At 42.2% G+C, this 21,530-nt stretch overlaps 1 protein-coding gene across 1 annotated transcript in view; it reads left to right on the top strand.

Moving 5' to 3' along the window:
- Nucleotides 1-14,190, top strand: part of NR5A1 (nuclear receptor subfamily 5 group A member 1) — a 50,817-nt gene extending 36,627 nt beyond the window's left edge. The window contains exon 7 of the mRNA XM_051979622.1: nucleotides 11,220-14,190. Coding sequence (XP_051835582.1) covers nucleotides 11,220-11,467 — 248 coding nt within the window. The 3' untranslated portion in view covers nucleotides 11,468-14,190. The remainder of the gene's footprint in view (nucleotides 1-11,219) is intronic.
- The last annotated feature ends 7,340 nt before the right edge of the window (nucleotides 14,191-21,530 follow it).

Here is a 21,530-nt window from a genome sequence, read left to right as displayed (position 1 = left end):
AAGAAGACTTAGGGGTAGGGATGGGGATGTGCTTTATGTCTTCAAGTATCCCAAGGGCTGACCTGTGAAAAAGAGGGAAGATTGGTTCTCTGGACCCCCTAGAGAGGGTAGAGTTTAGACTACAGGATAGAAATTGTACAAGTCAGAGGTTCAGGCTGAGACAACATGAACGACTCTCAGTAGGAATGTTGAGGAGGGAATTCTTGCTTCAGGTAAAGACTGAGCTGGATAGCCTTTGGGATCCTCTCCAGCACAAATATTCTAGTTCAGATATTCTCTGATCTTACACTCTTCTAAGATCCCTTCCATCTCTGGTGTTCTATATTCTATTAGTCTTTGGTGTGAGATCATCCCTTCCATCTCAGACATTATGAGGTTTTTTTTCTCTTCTCTCATAGTCTATGTTCTTTTTAAAAATTACTATGGTGATTTTCATTGACAAGTATACATATTACATAAACAAGAACAAAAAATAAAAACAAAGGCAAATAGACTATAACAAAACAAAAAGAATGATTGTAAATGATGGTAAATGTAACTATAAAAAGCCAAAATAATTTTAACAAGGTAGTAACAAAATTGTCCTGTTTGTTTGCATGACCTTTCTGATTCTTTGATATTTATCTGGCTTTTCTTGCTGTTATTATTGTTTTTATTTATATGGAAGTCATTCTGTGTTCTTCCAGTTTTAACGTTACATTTTCTAATACCTATCTGGTTGTAATATTCTGTAATTGTATATTGTAAAGCCACTTCCAGCTGCAATATTCTATATTCTCAGGTCCCTTCTAGCTCTAACATTGTATACTAAGTGGACCTAAAACTCTGATGGTGAAAGATTCTGTACCTTGATGCTCCATTTGAGAGGTTTAGGGGTGGAGTTTAAATTGGCCATAGAAGTTCTGCTCTACCTCCATCAAAGTCTGTGACTGTGTATGAAGGAGCTTCATATGGGAAGGCGTGACTTGTCTCATCTCCTTTAACCCCTGCCCAGCACAGTGTTACCTATCTCACTTAGCTGATGGTCCTAAGTAGTCCCCACCTGTGCCCTTACTTTACAGGACAAATAGTTTTGGAGGAAGAATAGGGAAGGACTTACTCTTATGCCCTGATGACCCCGGGGAATGGACACTCACTGCTGAATGCTCTACCAGCCCATAACATGTTCAATCCTTCTGTGTATGATATTGGTGAGGAAGGGGGGAAAGGCAAATGTGTCCTACTTATCATAGCTTAGTAGAAGGAACATTGTTTCTGAAGTCATAAGACCCGTGTTCCAATTCTGCTCTTGATATCTATCTGTGTAAGCTTGGACAAATTATTTTACCTCCTTGTGTTCCTTCTTAATTCTCTCTCTCTCTCTCCCCCTTCCTCCCCCCTTTTCTACCTCCCTTCCCCCTTCTCTTAACAAAATGACTTGGGGAATTGGATTAGATAGCCTTTAGGGTCCCTTCTAACTTAGATACCAATTGTCCAGGTCACATACAATAATAAGTGGTTTCTCTTGGGCTGTCAGCTGGAGCTTGTGAAGGAGAGAAATGATTACTTCTCTTGAATGGCAGGAGATGGTCTTCTCCCACTGAGGGGTGTGGATAATCAGCACATTTGTATAGGAGAGCTGGAAGAGACCTCAGAGTTCAGCTGAGAGGGCACAGCATCCCCTAATTTTAAGAATGAGGAATTTAGTCTCAGAGAGGAGAAAACTTGTCTAAGCTCTTTAGAAGTGCTACAGTTTGAACCCAAGTTCAAGACTCTACAGCACCAAACTGCCTCCTCCCAAATCCTCTTTTCAGGGTTTTGTCACTCTTGTTTGTTCCCCACTTTCTTCAAGGAATAGTAAATTTCTTCAAGATCATCTAGATCAAGCTGATGTTGTGAAGTCCCCCATGGGGGATGCACTATTAGGGGAGGCCACCTCAGCCCTAATATAGCTGTCCCTCCTGAGAGTCCTTCTAGGACCAGGAACCTTCTCTGATATGACCTTAGAGAAAAGAAAGAAAACAAACATTAATTAACCAACTATTATGTACCAGACTAATGCTAAATGCTTTACAGATATCACCTCATTTGAATTTCATAGCAGCTCTGGAAGGAGATGCTATTATCCCCATTTTACAGTAGAAGAAACTGAGGCAGACAGAGATTAAGTAACTTGTGCAGAGTCACATAGCTAGTGAATATCTAACGTTGGATTTGAAGTCCAGTTTTCTTGACTTCAGGTCCTGTGCTCTCCCTCTTAGATTAGTCTCTCCCACTCTCTGCACCTTACTCCAGTTCTTGGAATATAGGAAAAATAAGGCTGAAGTTAAAGGGCCTGGGTTCCAATTTGACCCCTGCTGCTGACTCATTGGGTGACCCTGAATTAGCTACCTCCCTAGTCCTTTGATATTTCCCATGGAAAATGAGCAAGTAGACTTATGAGTGGCAGCTGAGTAGGGAAAAAAAGTGGGTTTCAAATTATGGGTTGAATTCAAACCATAATTTGAATCCTGGCTCTGACATTCACCAGCTATGTGACCATGTTTCTCCTTTTGTCAAAGAGAGATCAGACACATCTTACAGAGTTGTGAGCAAAGTCCTTTGAAAATTTCCAAGTGTTGTAGAAATGTATGTTGTTATCATAAGGTATCCTTCAATTTAGAGTGAAAAGGGACTTTGAAAATCACGTCACTCTATTTCTCATTTTACTGATGAAGAAAGGTTCAGGAAGGGGAAGGAGCTTGCCCCAAAGCTGTACAGGTTGTGAGTAGCTATAATATGATTAAATAATATTTCTGTACTACCCGATTATTTATATAATTTTGATGTTTATATTAGGTATGATTGTTTTATTTGTATATATTTATATTAAATTGAGCTAATAATTTTTATACCATAAAATTACTTATTATACCAAATACTCCAAAGCTTGATGATTTTATCAGTGTAGACATGCCCTCCATCTCCTCAGATTGTGAGCCCTCTGTTACTTGGCAGGTGGTTCTAAGAGTTTCTGTGGCTGTGAAATTGATTATTCTGGTGGTCAACTTTGTAATGACCCTCTTCATTCTTAGCTAGGCTGGTCATCCCACAGCAGACGTAAAGTCTGTCACTGTTCCCAGTTGGGATCCTTCCAGTTTTGTAGAACCTGCCAGTCAATCAATCAATCAATCTAGAATCAATTGAGCACCTCCTTGGTACTAAGCACTGGGCCTCTCAGGGTTGCTGTCAGGATCAAATAAGGTAATATTTGTAAAGCATTTAGCCACATGCCTGCCACATAATCATTGCTTAACAAATGTTTATTTTCTTCCTTTATTCCAAGGTCACAGTCAGAAAAGGCTCTTGGCCCTAGAAGGGGTCAGAGCTGGTAGATCTATTAGAGTTGGGGTGCCTCCCCAAAGGAGCACCTCCCCCAAGGCTCAAGATCCCCAAGGATCTTGAGGAAATTTACTGTTCCCTAAAGAAGTAAGGAGCGCACAGGATTAATAAAATCCCGAAATATGAAAAAAGGACCCAGAGAAGCAAATTAAATGGTTATTACCCACAAGGAGCTTGTATTTCATCATAAAAGACAATGTGTGTGTGTGTGTACAAAAACAAGCAAAAATTCAAGGTAATGGGGAGGAGATACTAGTCCCTGGGGGATCAGTAAAGTTCTTCCTGTAGGAAGTGGAACTTGAGCTGAGCTTTGGAGGAAACTAAGAATTTCCTGAAGAAGGAATACATTCTAAGCATGGAGATGGAAATCGAATACTGTGTTGAACAAACAGTGAATAAGTTGGGCTCAATTGTAAGTATTCGAAGCAGAAAAAGTCATGTATAATACTAAGGTAGATTGAAACCTAACTAAATGAGTTTATATTTGATCCTAGAGGTTATAGGGAGTAATTGGAGTTTAATGAGCAGGTGAATGGCCTGGTAAGACCTGTATTTTAATAGGGCAAAGCTTCTTAAACTTTCAAGCCCTTTTTGCCTGAGAAATTTTTATGTGACCTTGGATTTATAGATATATAAAATAGGTATACAAATCAAGCATTTAATGATAACAAATCATAACTTCACAACTCTCACATTCAATTACTTATAGGACCCATCTGGGGTTGAGACCGCAGTTTAAGAAGCTGGATTCTAAGAAATGTCCTCCATCTCATATATTCAATGCTTCTAGATCTATGAAAACTCTTGGTGATATGACAGATACCACATATACATATATGTATATATGTGTGTATGTATATGTGTATATGTACACACACATGTTTGGACTAATGATTTCATTAGTATTAAAGATCCCCATGCTAATGGGGTAAGGAAATACCTCCTATCAATGCAGATATAGAACTCCTTCACAAATAATAGTCTTACAGAGTTAACTGGGGATGTTCAGGAGTTAAAGGACGTGACTAAAGTCACACAGCAAGCATGTGGCCTCCACACATACCACGTTTCTGACTCTGAGGTCAGTTATATATCCAGCTAAGCAGAGTAAAACTCCCATTTTACTACCTTACTACAGAGAGAGTTGTGGTCCAGAGACAGAGAGACATTCTAAGTAGCAAGGGAACTTAAACTTGAGCCAGGTGTTCTGACCCTAAGTCTAGAATATTGTGCCAGGTTACCTGAGGAGGAGGAGGATGTTTGGCTTCTGGAAATACTCAGCAATACTCAAAATTGCCCTTGAGATGTTTCAGAGTTTTATTTTGGTAGAGAAGTTCACCCCTAATATGAAAAACATTGGGATGGAAGGAAAGAGAGCTGGGAGCAACAGGTCTTGTGTCTGTAGTTGAGATCTTGTTGGAAAAATTATTGGACTTACAGTCAAAAGGTCTGGCTTCAAATCTTGACTTTATTAGCTATGTGACCACTGGCAAATAAATACTTTCATATCTTTGAGCCTGGGTTGCTAAAAAAGGAGAGATGTCTTTGCTGTACTTACTACCTCAGAGGGCCATGTGTGTAAAGCTCTGGGAAAATATAAAAATACTACTAATAATAATTTGTTAAATTATATGTATACATTCCTCTCCTATATATGTATACATTCCTATCCACCCTCAGTGTCTCATGTCACATTGATGACTGGGCTCTCAAAGAGTTCTCTGCCAGCAAAAGATAAGCTTAGAAGGCTGGAAAGACTTCAGATCTACACTAGCAATGGCAGTGGTCCTCAAAGTGTAGTCCAAAGAATTGTTGGGGTCTCTGAAAAGGGTCTACAAATTCAAAATTATTTTTTCAAATATAGTAAATAGCTATAAATATAACCCATGTGAACAAAAACTCTTTTAACAGATCCTTGATAGTTATTTTAACAACATGAAGATACTGAGAACAAAAGTTTGAGAACCACTGAGCAATGGGCTGGGTACCTGTTGTCTGAGGATCAACCTTGATAAGGGCAGAGAGTCAGTAGGGGAGGAGTTTTTTTTAGCCAGTGGAGATCATGAAGTTGCCCTACTAAGGCCCCATAGGAGGAGCCCATAGATAGAGGAGATGCATACAATCATTATACTAGAACTGGAAGGAACCCACTCCTCATTGTGAGTCCAACTCCTTCATTTTACAATGGGGAAACTGAGAGTCAGTGATATTAAGGGACTGGCCCAAGATCATGCAGGTAGTAAGCAGCAGGCCCAGGATATAAACTCTGCTTCTACAACTCCAGTTGAGAGCTCCAAGTTCATTGCTTCCTTCCTAAACTCCTCTTTTTTTTTTTTTTTTTTTTTAAATCAACTGAGACCCTTCAGCATAGAAGGGAATCGACTTACCCGACACCATGCACTTAGGTCTTCAGGCTTATTCTGGTGTTCTTTCCACAAAATCACGCCTCCACTGAGTTAAATGTAATAATGAGGTTTCCTCACACTTGTGGAAAATTCTGAAGTCTACAAATCCTATTTCATTTTGTTATAGTTTCAGACCCTGTCAGTCGTCTGACTCTTCTCGATTCTATTCAGGGTTTTCTTGGCAAAGACACTGGAGTGGTTTGCTATTTGCTTCTTCAGCTCATTTTACAGCTGGGGAAACTGAAGCAAAGTTAAGTGACTTGCCCAGGATCATCCATCTGGGAAGTGTCAAGTGGAACTTGAACTCAGGAAGATGAGTCTTCCTTACTTCATCCTGGCCCTCTGTCCATTGCACCCCCTAGATGCCCTTCTGCTTATCCTAGGTTAAAGAGTTAATGTTGGGACAGGGATTCAGATCTAGATCCCTTGATTCCTGTCCCATCAATTTATAGATAGGAAAATGAAAGACTCAGGAGGTTAAGTATCCAGAACTATTTTTATTTAAAACATTTTATTACAAAATCTTAGATGAGATTAATAATTATTTGATTTTATAATTTAATTTTAACTCATAACATCAAATGATAAGCAATTTCCTAGGGTGGGAGAGCACTCTGAGTGCTGGTTATGTCCTTTCTTGCTTGGGTGGTGTTGGATACTGGGGTTAAGCTGTAGTGAGTGAGTGTGTGTGTGTGTGTGTGTGTGTGTGTGTGTGTGTGTGTGTGTGACTGGGGAAGGGGGTGAATCAGGGATCAGCCTCTGAGGGCACTTTAGCCTCTGCTTGCTCTGGCTCAAATTTCCTTGGAAGCTGTTGTGGACAACAAGGGCCTTAGACAGGCGCTGTGGGCGGGCAGGAGGATCAGAGTTTCCATGATGGTTGAGCACCTGAGTGTTAGGAGGATTAGAGTTAGGGCTTTTCTTGAGGGGCAGAGACTGGGCCGATTTCCACCAGAGGCTGAGGATCCACACACTCTCCCTTCCCCCTCTCCCGCCCCTCAGGTTCACCAGGAGGGATGTGAGAATACAGACAGAGGTGAAATTTCACCCAATCACTGGCCTCGGAGTTGGAAAGATCTTTACAACATAGAATGTTAGAATTGGAAGGAACCTCAGGACACAGAATGCTAGCTAGGGGTCATCTAATTCAACTTCTTCCTTTTTTTTTTTCCAGGTGAGGACACTAAATAAAATGATTTGCCAAAACTCACACATGTAGCAAGCATGTGGCTGCAATTTAAGTCTATCCCCTCTGATTGGCTATGCCATCAATGCTCTTTCCAAGTCATCCTGCTACCCAGTGGTTGTGCTGGGATTCAAATCCAGTCTTAGATGCTTATTAATTATATGATCTGGGCAAGTCAATTAACTTCTGTTTGCCTCAGTTTCCTCAACTGTAAATTGGGTAACAATAGTACCTGCCTTGCAAGGTTGTTGGGAGGATCAAATGAGATAATATTTGTAAAAACGAGCTTAGCACAGTGTGACACATAGTAGGCACTATATAAATTCTTATACCCTTCCTTTCTCTCTTCCCACCTGTCCTTCAATTCAGTTAATTTCCTTCAGAAGAATTTTTAAACTGTTTGTTGTGTGTAAGGGCCCTATATTTGGTTCTGGGAATAGAAAGATAGGAAATAATGTGATCTTTGCTTTCAGGGAGTTTACAAAGTAAAACATGATGAATGAATAAAAAAGCATTTAGTAATTTCTTACTATGTGCAAAGCACATTGAGGAGGCTTCAGCTATAAGTCAGATGGAAAAGTCCCAGGGTCCTTAGTGTGCAGCAGCAAAGCAGATGGCAACACATCCTCTTAAATGTCATCTGCACTGATAAAATCATGTCTGCTTATGAGTCCTGCTGATGGTTCCAAGGTCTTTGGTGGAGAAGGCTTTTTTTTTTTCTGGGTCTAGCATTTTGTGTTTTAAGGTTCCTTCCAGTTGTAACATTCTGTGTCATAAAGATCTTTCCAAAAATAGAGGCTATGATGGGGTGAATTTTCACCTGTACATTTACATCCCTCCTGCTGAACCTGAAGGACAGGGGAGGGAGGAAGGGAGAGTGTGTGGAGGGAGTCTCAGCCTCTCAGATGGTGTCAGACTGTGCCCATTTAAAAAAGCCTAACTCTAATCCTCCTAATACACAGGTGTGTTGATGAGTCCCAGACAGTCAAAAATGATCATGGAATATCTGATCTCCCCCTTCCCACCTCCATTTCCCAAGAATGAGAAAGGGAAAGACTCAAGTCTTTCAAAATCAGCCACAGACATTATTTATGTATCTCAGGGAAAATCAATAGCCAAGAAGGCAGGAACTGCCTAGCCCTGCAAAGGAAGCTGCCAAGGGGGCCAACTCATCCTTCAGTGATATTTGGTCAGTGGTTGGTCGGGGGTCGGGATGATGGGACTTTTCTCCACAGGGATTGGTCTCCTCCATCATCGCTGTGGGGGCAGGCTAGAAGCAGGGTTGATAAGTTAAGCTTTTCCCAGGGTTTTTGGATTCAGGGTTCTAGACTATCTTTAAGATGTATGGAAGCAAAAGAGCAATCCAGACAAAGTGCTCTAACAAAATCTGAGATGAGAGAGATCCTTTCAGGTGGGGGGTATTGAAAAAGAGTGCATCGGAGAGGGTTTCCTGGAGTAGGCAACACTTTTTCTAGGCCCATCAGGAAAAAAGTTTCCAACAAGTGGAGTTGGGATCATTTGCTCAGAGAACCGAAAGACTCAGGGGACAAGAATCATTATCTTCAAGAAATTAAAGTCTGCTTATGGACTTGAGGCTAGAGGACATTGAGAATATGTAGCTGGAAGGCAGAATTCAGCTTATCTTAAAGAAAAACTTCCTTAAAAATGAGAACTTTCCAAAAGTAAAACGGGCCACTTTAGGTCAGGATTAATTATCTTTATCACTGAAGCTCCTTACTAAAAAGCTGAATGATTGCCTGTCAGGGTTAGTAATAATTCTTTCTCTAGACTTTTTAAAGATTTACAAAATGTGTTTTCCATCATAATTCTGAGGCAAGTCCTGTATTAATCTCATTTTTCAGAAAAAAAGGCTGAGGGAGGGGAGGTGATCAGTCTAAGCGGACAGAGTTTGGTTCTGAATCCCATTTCCTTTCTCCTTTACCACATTTATATTAGGGGACCTGGGCATCCTCTCCATGGAAGTTGGTACAGGAATATATATCCCTTCAATTGTGATTTCCCAGACCTCAAGGGCTGAAGTACCTTGTTTTAGATCAAGCAAGTACTTCATCAGAACTTTGTAATGACAGTAATGGGGGTGGGGTTGGTGACCATGGAGATGGGATGATGGTGATAGGGATGCTGGTAATGGGGATTACAGTGACTTTAAAGAGATGCTGGAGATGGTAGTGATGGGCATACAGGCACTAGGAATAGGGATAAAAGGATAAAGGGAACAGCTGATGCCTACTGGTAATTTGGTGATTAGTGATGCTGCTGATGTCCCCACAATTCCATGCTTCCTAAAATGCTACTTCCATTTTCCTAATGCACAGATTTGAACAGGATGAGCCATAACTTTCTAACATTTTCTATTTCTATATGGAATAAAGTCTGTACTTCTTAGTTGGGTACTCAGGATGCTCCATGATCTTTCCAATTTTAGGAAATGCAATTCCATCCCATATACTTTATGCTTCACCAGATGAGGTTATATTGTCCCCTATCAATACCCTCATGTTCTCCTGCATTAGTGCCTTTATCTATTCTATTCCCCAGGTTTGGTATTCCATTCTTTTCCATTTTTACCTGCTGAAATCCCACACATTTCCAAAGCTTAAATATCACTTTGTCCATGAAACTTTCCCTGATCTGATCATCTCTGATCATCTGATCATCATTTCCTTGATAATTTTTTACTAAGTGAACTAAGTGATAAAATGGTCATAGTATTTGGTCTGGAATGGGGAAGACGAGTTCAAAATCAGCCACAGACAGTTGCTATCTGGGTAACTTTGGGGAAATCCTTGAATTTCTGTTTATCTCGGTTTCTCCATCTGAGAAAGGAGATAATAATAGCACTACCTCTCAGGATTGTTATGAGACTCAAATGAGGTAATATTTGTAAAGGATCTGGAACAAAGTATTATATAAATGTCAACCATAATTATCATTATCTTCTTCCCCTCCATGATCTTTTCTTGTGTGTGTGTGGGGAGGGGGGAGGAGGGTAATTGGGATTAAGTGACCTGCCCAGGGTCATACAGCTAGTAATTGTCAAGTGTCTGGGACCACATTTGAACTCAGATCTTCCTAATTCCAGGGCTGGTGCTGTATCCACTGTACCATCTAGCTGCTCCTTCCTCCTTTGATTTTGAAAAACATTTTATCTATATCTTTCCATTAGACATTAAAGGAATTGAAACATATATGGTCCATTTTAGTCATTTTATAGGAATAGGGACAAGACCTATAGTTTCACTGACATAAATTGCTTCATGGTAAGGAAAATCCTTCTACAAATGGAGGTAATCACCTTCTGCAACTCAGAATCTTAAGAGAATTGCCTGGGACCCTGAGAGACTATATCTCTTATCCAGAGTGACATTATTTGTCTGTCTATCTCTGTCTCGTCTTCTCTTTCTCCCTTTCTCTGTCTCTCTCATCCCTCTCCTCTCCCCTCTCTCTATCTCTGTCTCTATTTTTCTTCATCTGTCTCTGTCTCTCTCTCCCTCTTTTCTCTCTGTCTCTGTCTCCCTTTCTTCTTTCTCTGTCTCTTTTTTTTCTCTTGTTGTGTCTCTCTCTCTTTCTCTGTCTCTTTCTTTCCCTGTCTCTCTATCTCTGTAACTCTGTTTTTTTCTCTCTTTGTCTTTCCCCTCCCCTCCTCTCTCTGATTCTCTCTGTGTCTCTTCCTTTCCTTCCTCCCACTTTCTCTCTATCTCTATTTCTGTCTCTGTCTCTGTCTCTCTCTCTCTCTCTCTCTCTCTCTCTCTCTCTCTCTCTCCCTTTCTCCTCCCCTCTTCCTTCCCCATCTCTCATCTCTCTGTCTCTATATGTGTGTGTGTGCCTTTCCCTCTCTTCTCACCCCCAGTTTCTCTCTTTGTCTCTCTCTGTCTCTGTCTCTATCTCTCTCTCTTTGACTCTCTCTTTCCGTCTCTCTCTCTCTCTCTCTATATGCGTATGTGTTGCCTTGAATCCCGGTCCTCCTGGCTTTGGGGATGAATTTCATTATACCCCATTTAAAGGGGGAAAAGCTAAAGTCCAGAAAAGGAAAGATTTATCCAAAGCCAGACAATTAAGTAGCAAAGCAGGCATTTGAATCCCAGTCCCCTGGCTCCAAATCCCATTGCTTTTTTCCTATTGCCCCGCACTAACAGTGGGGGTGGAGCGGGGAAGGCAGTGCGGGTGATGAGTGCCAGGGCGGCCGTGGGGAGTGGGGGGGGCGGAGGAGCCGGGACCCCCCGACGCTGACGTTGTCCGTCTCCGTGCAGATGTGAAGTTTCTGGAGAATCACGGCCTGGCCAAGGATGCGCAGGAGAAGGCCAACGCGGCCCTGCTGGAGTACACCATGTGCCACTACCCGCACTGCGGCGACAAGTTCCGGCAGCTGCTCCTGCGCCTGGCGGAGGTGCGCTCCCTTAGCATGCAGGCCGAGGAGTACCTCTACCACAAGCACCTGGGCGGGGAGGTCCCCTGCAACAACCTGCTCATCGAGATGCTGCACGCCAAGCGGACTTGAGCCTCTGGCCTAGCCCTGCCGGCCCCGGGGACCCTCCGGGCCGCGGGCAGGGGAGGGGTGGCCTTGGCCATATCTGGAGATGATTTATTTTATTATCACAAGCCTGGTGGATCTTATTTCTTGGAACTGCTCCACCCCTGTTCTCCCAGGGACATCCTCCCCGGCCAGAAAAGGGGGTGGGAGGGGGGGTGGACCTGACCCCTGCTGTGTGTGTATGTATATGTACGCATGTGTGAGCACATGTGCCCATGTGTGCCTGCAACTCCCGGGCCCTGCTGAGCCAGGCTGATGTCTCGGGAGATCAAATCTCGGCTTTGCTACCTGCTACCTGTGTGACTCCGGACAAGTCGTTTCCCCTCCCTCCGGCCTCAGTTTCCTTCTCTGTAAAAATGAAGTGCTTGGATGCTCTCTAAGTCCCCTTCCAGCTCTAAATTCTAGAATTCTATGGTCATTACCTAGGAGAGGTGAATGCTAGAGAAAGAGCTCTGACCTGGAAGGCAGGAGACCTGAACTCTGGTCCTGGCCCTCACGCTGACTCACCCGTTTGGCCTTGGACAAGGCAGTTTCCCTCTCTGTGCCTCAATTTCCACCTCCGTAAACTGAAGAGGAGATGTTGGGCGAGATGATCAATAAGGTCCTTTCTAGCCCTGCCATTTTCTCTTCTGTAGAGCTGCTCAGGCAGCGACTGCGTGGCTAAGCCAACCGAGTGCCAGTCTCCAGCCCCGGCTGTCGGGGGCTGGGAGGGGCATCCCCTCTATTCTATCCTCATCTTTATGCCAAGAGGCTGAAACCTGAGATGGGCACAGATGAGATGGGACATAACTTCACAGGGAGCCCCTTTTCCTTAGTCTCAGCCTCCCCACAGGACAGACTCAGACTCCATGATACACACCCCAGATACAGGAGAAGATGGGAGAGAGGAAGAGAGGAGACAGACAGCCTCTCCAGAGAAAGGGCAGAGGGGAAGCCCATAGCACCAGCTCATCATGCCTTTGTCTGATTTCTTCATGAACCCTTAAGAGAACATAGAATGAGTAGAGGTAGGGTGGGGCTCAGCCCCTATTTCATAGATCTTGTTATTTTAGCAATAAAAGAGTGAGTCACCCTGAGCAGAGGCTTATGGAGAACAGAGGGAACCTGGAGAGTAGCTGGCACAGGAAATCCTCCCCCCACCTCCTGCCTTCCCTAGAGAAAAAAATGGATACAATTCACAATTCATCCTCTCATTGGACAAATCCAGGCTGATATTATTTGCAAGGCTACAGAAAAGGTCTGCTCTCTCCAACCATCTCTGTCATGCCTTGAGAGGGAAGTGAAGATCTCCATGGCGAGATTTGGGGACAATCCTAGGATTTAAGGAAAGGGAGGGGCAAGGATTTAGGGTTGGGGCCCACTGACAGCTCCCTCGATGCTGTTACATTCCCATTACCAACACCTTTATTCTTTCCTAGCCTCATTGTGGAATTGGGTCCTTGTCTCTAAAGTTCTTGTAATTGCAGGAATTTGGGGGTTCCCAAGTAGACCCATTTCTCCTGGTCTCAGAGGACAGCTTTAGGAGCAGTAGGTAGAAATTTCAAAATGACAGATTTAGGATCTAATATCCTTAAGGAATAACATCCTTACTGCTAGATCTGTCCAAATGTTGAATGGATTTCCCACTACCAGACAGCTTCACAAAATCTGAATAAACAACTTGGGGACATTGTGAGGAAGATTCATAGTCAGGAATGAGGGAGGGAGTCCTCTGACCAGATGAGCTTAGGGGTTATTTCTAGCTCAGAGATTCCATGATTCAGAATGGTTAGGGTCTCTTGCTCACCCTTATCCGCCAAGGGAACTCTAGACCTTTGGGGGTAGTTCAGACCCCATGAGGGTTCTCAGAATGGCTGTGTGTATGGGGGGAGAAGGAGGACTGAAGTGAAAGAAATTCTGAGCCTTTGAAGCCTCTGCCACTGTGGAGACACAGTGGGCTGCCCTCTCTCTCTGTCTCTCTCTCTCTGTCTCTCTCTTGTGGACACCCAGGAAGAAAACAGATTGCCAAGGAGCTCTGTCTGTCTGTAGCCTGCACCTGATCACCTTTACAGGGCCTGGGGAGACAAAAGCTGTTTTCAGATGAAGGGCTGGGAAATGGGGATTATAGTGCTTGCCAGTCATAATGGTTTGGCATCCAAAATGAGTTACTCATTTATTTACCAGGTACTGGTCTATCTGCCCTTTCCCTACTGGGATCTTTTCTGACCCAAACACAAGCCCCATCCCAAAGCCTCCCTCACCTTTTCTGCATTGTATTCTCAGTGGCCCAGAGTCTTTGTAGGTCTGTTCTCAGGTCCAGTTCCCTGGCACTCATGTCCCTCTTCCCCAATCTGCCTGATTCACTAGGGCTGACTAGTGATCTAGATGGGGTGGGGGCAAGAGACTCTCAGAACAATACAGTGCATGAATAGATGAACCAAGGGCCTTTCCCCCTAAAGCCTTCCTTGTTGCAATTTGCCCAAATCTGGTGAACCTTGGCTCAAGAGCATGGGTGTTTCTCTTCCCGATCTGTCAGTCTCTGTGATTCAATCCCTACTTTGAATTGGGTGGCCCATTGACCAGCGGATGGGAGACACACACTGTGTCCTCTTTCTGGAAAACAAGAAGTGCCCTTAAGTGTCTCCCCCTCCCCAATGGGAAGGTCTCTACCCTTCTGCCCTCCTCCAATAAATTTTGCAATTGGTTTCAAAGTGTTTTTACTTTTGTCTTTTGAAGCTTTAAGTATCAACTCAATTCTCTGTGATTGAGGCTCTGGGGGAAGATGGAGGGAGATCGATAAGGCCAAGAGCAAAAACTCAGCAAAGATGAACATGTGTAAATCACCAGTTTTGGATAGTATATTCCCATTTCTCTACCAAGGGGTGTGTGTGTGTGTGTGTGTGTTTGTGTGTTTTAGGGGTAGGAGAAAGTGAATCAAAAAAAAATGAGGGAGATCAGTGGTTTTCAAAAAGCAGGTAGAGACACTGAAGAAGCACACTCTTAAAACACTGGGGTGGTAAAGTAAAACCTAGTGCACACTGGGTGGCTCAATGATTAGAGTACCAGGCTGAAGTCAGGAAGACTCATCTTCCAGAGTTCAAATGTAATTAGTTCCATATACTTACTAGCTGTGTGGCTTTGGACAAGTCACTTAACCCTGTTTGCCTTGTAAATTGAGCTGGAAAAGCTCCCTCCTTGTGTTCCAAGCTCCCTCCCAGCTCTGACATTCTGGGTTCCAAGCTCCTTCCCAGATCTGACATTCTGTGTTCCAAGCTCCCTCCCATCTCGGACATTCTGGGTTCCAAGCTCCTTTCCAGCTCTGACATTCTGGGTTCTAAGCTCCCTCCCAGCTCTGACATTCTGTATTCTAAACTTCTTTCCAGCTTTAACATCCTATGAATCTATGGGGCAGGACTTTTGGCTGGTCCCCTACTTCCTAAAGTGAGTGTCCCATATTCCAAGGTAATCCAGCCACTGGCAAGACAAAGAAGCTGGGTAGACATTAGCATGGTGGAAGGGGGATAAGAATCGGAGTGTAGAGCCATGTGTAAGCTCACATGCATCTGTTGAACTCAGTCAAGGGGGGCACAGGTGTTTGATGAGAATAGAAGGGAGAGAGGGTAAAAGAGCCCGGCTGTAGGCATCCACTAATTGGACTCACAGAAATAAAAGGTGAACAGGATGGTTGGTGAGAATATCTTGGAACCCCTGATTTAATTTCCCATCATCCCCTCTACCCACCATGCGCAGGAGTCCTTCTAATTCCCTGTGTTGGATGGAACAGGACTCTTCACTCCCTCCCTCAGACCTTTTACATGACTTCAAATTCAAGATGAGTCTAATCCAGTATGGATATATGTCATCCATCTCCATGGAGATGGAGATATTACAAGGATGTAGGGAGCAATGAACCTGGGGAAGGAAGAACCATCCTCTGACCAACTCCCTCTCCTAATATGCAAACATTACAATGGAGGTTTGGAGATTGCTAAATATGGGGAGCCTAAACAAAGTGCCTTTGTGATTCACCGCTGGGTTGATGTCCATGGCACAGGCTTTGACCCCCCATCCCCATCCCCTTTTGATGAAGAAGGAAGAGAGAGTGGTAAGGAGGAATAGCTTCTGCCTCTTTACTGACTCTACTACTGTCTGGTTCAAAGTACTTTATGAATGTAGGATCTCAGTGTGAAGAGGGTCAGAGCTCTTCCTTGCCTGATCAAACAGTATTCATCAATCAACCAACTAGCACCTACTCTAGGAATATAAATCACAAGTGAGGCAGTCTGTGCCCTCAAAAAGCTTACATACTACTAGAAAATACATACAGGATGTATACAAAAGAAATGATGAGTTAGTAGGGCATACTAAGGGACCCTAGAAACTGGAGGAATCAAAGGAAGCTGTAAAGAGCTTTGAAGAGAATTAGGAGTTCCAAGGGTTGGGGGAGGGCAGAAGAGAGAGTATTCCAGATAAGGGGGACAGCTCATGCAAATGCAACAGGAAGAAATGGAATATTTCATATGGAGAAGAGCAAGTTAGCTTGGTTGAAAAGTAAGTGAGAGAGGAATTACTATGTAATCAGCATGGAAATATGGGCAAGAACTAGAACATAAAGGACCTTAAAAGTCTGAGGAATTTGTATTTTATCCTAATGGTAATGGGGAGCCACTAGAGTTTCTTGAGGTGGAGAAGTGACATGTTTGGATCCCTAATTTAGGAATGTTGATTCAGCAGCTGTGCAGAGGTTGACAGGAGACCGATAGGAAGCTTTTGCATTAGTATCAATTAGAAGGGCTGAGGTTCTGGATGAAGGTGGCTATGGTATGTGTAGAGAAAAGGGAATGGATTCTAGAAATGTTGAGGATGTGGAATCAGTAAGAGCTGGCAAGTTACTGGTTTCGAGGGGGCAGTAGTGGTTGAGAGAGTGAAGGACCAAGGATGCTTCCCAGGATTAGCACTTGGGCTACTGGAAGAATGGGGACACTTCCTACAAAAATGAGGGAGTTAGGAAAAGTTGTAGTGACCAAAAATTTATGTCTAATCTCTCAAGTCCTTAGCTGGGAGACACCCAGCCTCCAAATCTTTCCAGTTCCACCCAGTGTTTCTCTGGCAGAACGTTTTAGACTCCAGAGTCTAAATGCCACGAAGTAGCACTGGGATCAATAGAAGTGGAAGAAAAAACAGTGAAAATTTGACATATCTCCAACATCACAACTCATTCCTGGGGTGAAATCCATGGCACAGGTTTTCAGAAAGGGTGGTATTGAGGCTAGTGATCCCCACTCTCAAGGGGAAAATGGGGTCACAACCACTCCAATCCAGGCGTCTAGGACAGTGGTCTTTTAAGTGGGGGCTATGCACCCCAGGAAACCATGATACCACTCCTAGGCGGGCATCAATCAATCAGAGGGAAAGAGGCTAAAATTTCAGCCTTAGAGACAGCCAGTCGTGGACTTTTGACAAGCACAACTAAATGATCCCCTTTACCCATGATTACTCAACACTCTCCCACTGTATCAGTATGGCGGATGCTGCTCCACCCTTCATCCCCAGGGTTATCATCTCCCCTTGGCCCCTGTCACCTGAAGAGACTGCATTGACAAATTTTCCTCTCAGCTCAGGAGTCCCATAGTCGGCTTTCTGGACCTTGACTTTGGCAGGCAGGCCTGGAGGAACGAACTCTATGTGCTTCAGTGGCCCTGAGTGAGAGCCCTGCCTGCCCTCCCCCAACAGCAGTCTTGGTGGACCGGGGTAAGAGGGCATGAGTTTGCTCTGCATTGCCAATCTCGGTGCATTATCTTATCTCCTAAGCCCAGTCCTTTTCAGACCTGTCCTAATACTATGGAGGGAACCTTCATCCTTCCATTCCCCAGCTCTGCAATCTCAGTGTCATCTTTGCCTCTCCCTTTCCCTCACACTATTTAGCTAATCACTCACCAAATGTTTTTTCTATCTTCACAACATCTTTTCTATCTGTGTTTGTTTTCTCATAAGCCATCACTGGTTCAGGACCTCATCACCTCTCACCTAAATTTTTGGAACAGCCTCCCAGCCCATCTTCTGTTCAAGGCTGTTCTTCCTTCAATCTATCTTCCACAGCTGCCAAAAGAGACTTTCCTTAAGCACAGGTCTGATTATGTCACGCCCATCACTCCTCCAGTAAGTGGCTGCTTATTGAATCTAGGATCAAATATTGTGTTATCTTTATCTCGCACTTCAAATTTTGGTATAAGCTTTATAATTTGCTTGTTAGTACAGAAGTGCATACACATATGTGTAATTTATAAATAAATATACATATCGGGGGGGGTTAAAATGTCTATACATACATAGATGAAAAGTTTAGATGGCACAGGTCTCAGGGACTGAGGTTTGTAAATATGCTTGTGTGTTTATGTTATCTGAGTGCTTCTGTGTATATGAAGGACCAGATCCTAAAGGTGGTTCAGGAGAAGGGAAGGATACAAGGTAACTAGGTGGTATAGTGGATAGAGAGATTTGTAGTCAAGGAGACTAGAATTCAAATCCTGCCTTAGGATACTTAAAGATACTTTATGATACTTACTAGCTGTATGATTCGGGACATGTCAATTTTTATCCTCAACTCAATTTCCTCATTGATATTATTATAGCATCTATCTCACCAAGTTCTTGCAAACTTTGAGCAAATGAAATAATAAATGTAAAACACAAACTGCAAAGTGCCATGTAAGTGCTAGCTATTATTCTCATGAGAAGTAAAGGAGATCACAGATATTCTCTGGCCATCTCAAATCTCAGTCTTTTCCTTATATTCTGACATCTTGTTTTGGGGATTATTTCCCATGCTGAAGAACGTTGAATAGCAAAACCAAAGACTTTGGAGTCAGAGGATCTGAATTCTATTCTGGGTCAAGCTACCTTCTAGGGCCTCAGTTTCTTGTTCTGTAAAATGATATTACTAGACTAGATAATCTCTGAAGTCTTCTTCAGTTCTTAATTCTATGATGGGGAAGCTGTAGCTCATCCAAAGCCATACAGATCAACATTGGGGAAGGCAGTAAAGGAGATTCATGCTTCAAGTAAGATTTGCTCTAAATGACTTCTGAGTTTTCTTCCAGTTTTAACAATTTCTGTTCCAAGTTTTCTTTGGATTCTTGTCTTCTCTCCTGTTCAAGCTTCTTTCCATCTCCCAATTGCCTATGTATTATATTCTAACATTATTTAATTCTAAGTTCCTTTCCACTTCTGACATTCCATGTTCTTACATTCTATTCATTGATTCACAAGCTGAAGAAGACCTCCATGATCATCTAAATTAACTACTTTATTTTACTCAAACAGCTATAATTTCATCTATTCAGTAGTTCCTTCCACCAGTGTAGAGTTCAACTCATCTATGTTTGCTTATTCTGTACAATTTTTGACGATGTCTTCCCCAAAATTCATTATTGGAGCTCTAGGCATGGAGATTCTGGAGACCATTCTGACTTGTTTCTATATTTTAGTATGCTGGAAAAGCATATGGCAACATGCTCATCTGTCATCTATCATTCTTGCCATGTGAGCAATTTATCATCTCTTCCTTGATTTTGTCTATTATTACAAGCTTCTCAATGGTTACATAATGCACTCTATTGCTACTCTCACTCTCATGTCCTCTCTGTAGGATGCTCACTTTTAGTTCTTCAGAAGTAATTATATTCCATGACTCAACATTTTAGTATTGAAAAGATAGGTCTTGGTTCTCATGAAAAGTTTGTGGTAAGTTCTGTGATTTCCCCAAAGCAATCCACCTCCCTCTCTTTCTCCTGTGCAGTTCTGGACTTAAATCACTGTACATTTTTAGTATCTGTTCCAGATACACACACACACACACACACACACACACACACACACACACACAGATCAAGCTCTGTAAGCTTATTAAGTGCATGTTAAAATCTGGGCAATAGACATTTTTCATCCTTTTAGTCTTTCTTGTGTATATGGAAGGCCAAACTCCTTTGCAAAGTACAGATCTCTTTCCAGGCAATTCTGCATTCTTATGAGTCTCCATGCAATCAGAAAAACGACATACCCAAATAGGCAATCTAGAGAACTTCATCAGCTCCGCTTCCATTTAGACTTTGCCCTGGATTTCCTCTATTGCAGCGGTGAACCTCTTTGGAGATAATGCATCCATCTCCATGTTTTATGCCTTGCCTGATGCTTATTATCAAGTGAATCATTGAATAGGATTATTTCTATTGTGGTCTTCCAAGGAATCTTGTATGATTTTGATGCACAAATGGGAAATACTTTGTTGTCAAAGAGCCAGTAAGACAATGTCTTATTCTATCAAATCAAATGTGTGTGTGTGTGTTTCATTATCAACAAAGGATTAACACAATAGGATCTTATATTCTCTACATCTTTCAGTAAATTGTGAAATGATAAAGTGTGGTCCATTATTGAAATCCTTACTTGCAAAAGCTTCCTTGTTTCCTAATAATTCTCTCATCAGAAATGTTCTCAATTTATATAGAGAAAATGTTGATAAAGATTCTGTACAGATGAGAAAGAGTAGATGTATAAGTCAGTAGTCAATATTGTTCTCTCAGATACCTGAGATTTTTTCCATGCTTTTGACATCTTCTCCTTTGGATAGTTTGAGTATATCCCCACAAATTTATTTCCTCTAGCAGGGATCTCCATAGCCTCTTGGTCCCATCTAGCTGTTTTTCCCATTTTTTTCCTCTTCAAAACTAACTGTATGAAGACAACTGCATTGTTAGAGTTCAAGTGTGATTGCCCCATTATTCTCAATAGAGAAAATAGCTATTTCTTGCTAATATTTTCCATTTTTCTTGTGTGTTCAGTCCCTTTATTTTCATCTTTGGCATGACTTAATTGTGTATCTTGGCAACTTTTCTTTAAACTGGATTAACCCTCCATTGCTTTTCTCTGTTCTATGAGATGATATTGCTCATAATCAAACTTCATTTTGTAGATAAAAAAGATTGAGTGGGGGGAGGGAAGTGTGACTCTATAGTGAAAGTGGAAGTATCAGGATTAGAATTTAATCTTCCTGACTCCAAACCCCATGTTTTTTCTACTGTTTCTTCTAGCTCTAACATCCCATATTTTAAAGGACTTTTTGAGTTCTGAAATTCTATTATTTTAAGGTCCCTTCAAGCTTCATCATTCCAAAGTCTGTCTTTTCTAACATTCTCTAAAACACCATACAATACCAAATGGTATACTAAAGCATAAAATTGTAAAGTGCTGTTTAAAAAAAAAAAAAAAGGAGAGAAGAAAAATCTAGTAAAACCTATGAATATATCAAAAAAAAGCTGATGCTATATACAATATTCCATACTCATGGACATTGACCTCTACAATATTTTATACTCATGGACAGTGAGCTCTGCAAAATGTAAGAGTTTGGGGGAAAGTGATTTTTCATATCTCTTTTTTGGGGGGCAGTCTTGTTTATTATTTTGCTATAGTCAGTCTCAATTGTTTTGTGATTGTTATTTTTAATTAATTGCATTGTAGTCATTATATATTAAAAAAAACCCAATACCAAACAGTAGGTGAATCTCAGACACGAGAAGGTGGAAATTGCCCAGAGGAAAGCAAGCACAAGAAGATCATTGAATCTGTGCATGTTCTAGAATGATCAGTTGAAGGGAATAGGGATGTTTACCCTGAGAAGACTGAAGGTGAAATTTTAACTGCTTATGGGCTGAACTTGTGCCATTTGTCCCCAGAGGACTGAACCTTAAGCAATAGAGGGATGCTGCAAAGAGGTAGATGTGGATTTGATGTCTAGAAAAGTTTCCTACTCTAACATCTGTTTAAAGGTGAAATGGGTTACCTTGGAAAATAGAGATTGCTAGATGACCACGTGTCAAGTGAATTATAGTGGAGATTCTTTAGTCATGGGTTGGACCATAACATAACTTCTGAGGAATCTTCTAACCCAGATCTTGTGTTGGGTCAGAAATGTTATCTTAAGACACATTGTAAAAGGCAAATTACCCAAACCCACACAGTGAGAACATATACTCCAACCCATTCTGGGTTC

This window comes from Antechinus flavipes, chromosome 2 (genome assembly GCF_016432865.1).
Source record: "Antechinus flavipes isolate AdamAnt ecotype Samford, QLD, Australia chromosome 2, AdamAnt_v2, whole genome shotgun sequence".
In the NCBI taxonomy this organism is placed as follows: Eukaryota; Metazoa; Chordata; class Mammalia; order Dasyuromorphia; family Dasyuridae; genus Antechinus; species Antechinus flavipes.
The sequence above is the reverse complement of the archived record's forward strand: the minus strand, read 5'-3'. Positions and strand labels throughout refer to the sequence as shown.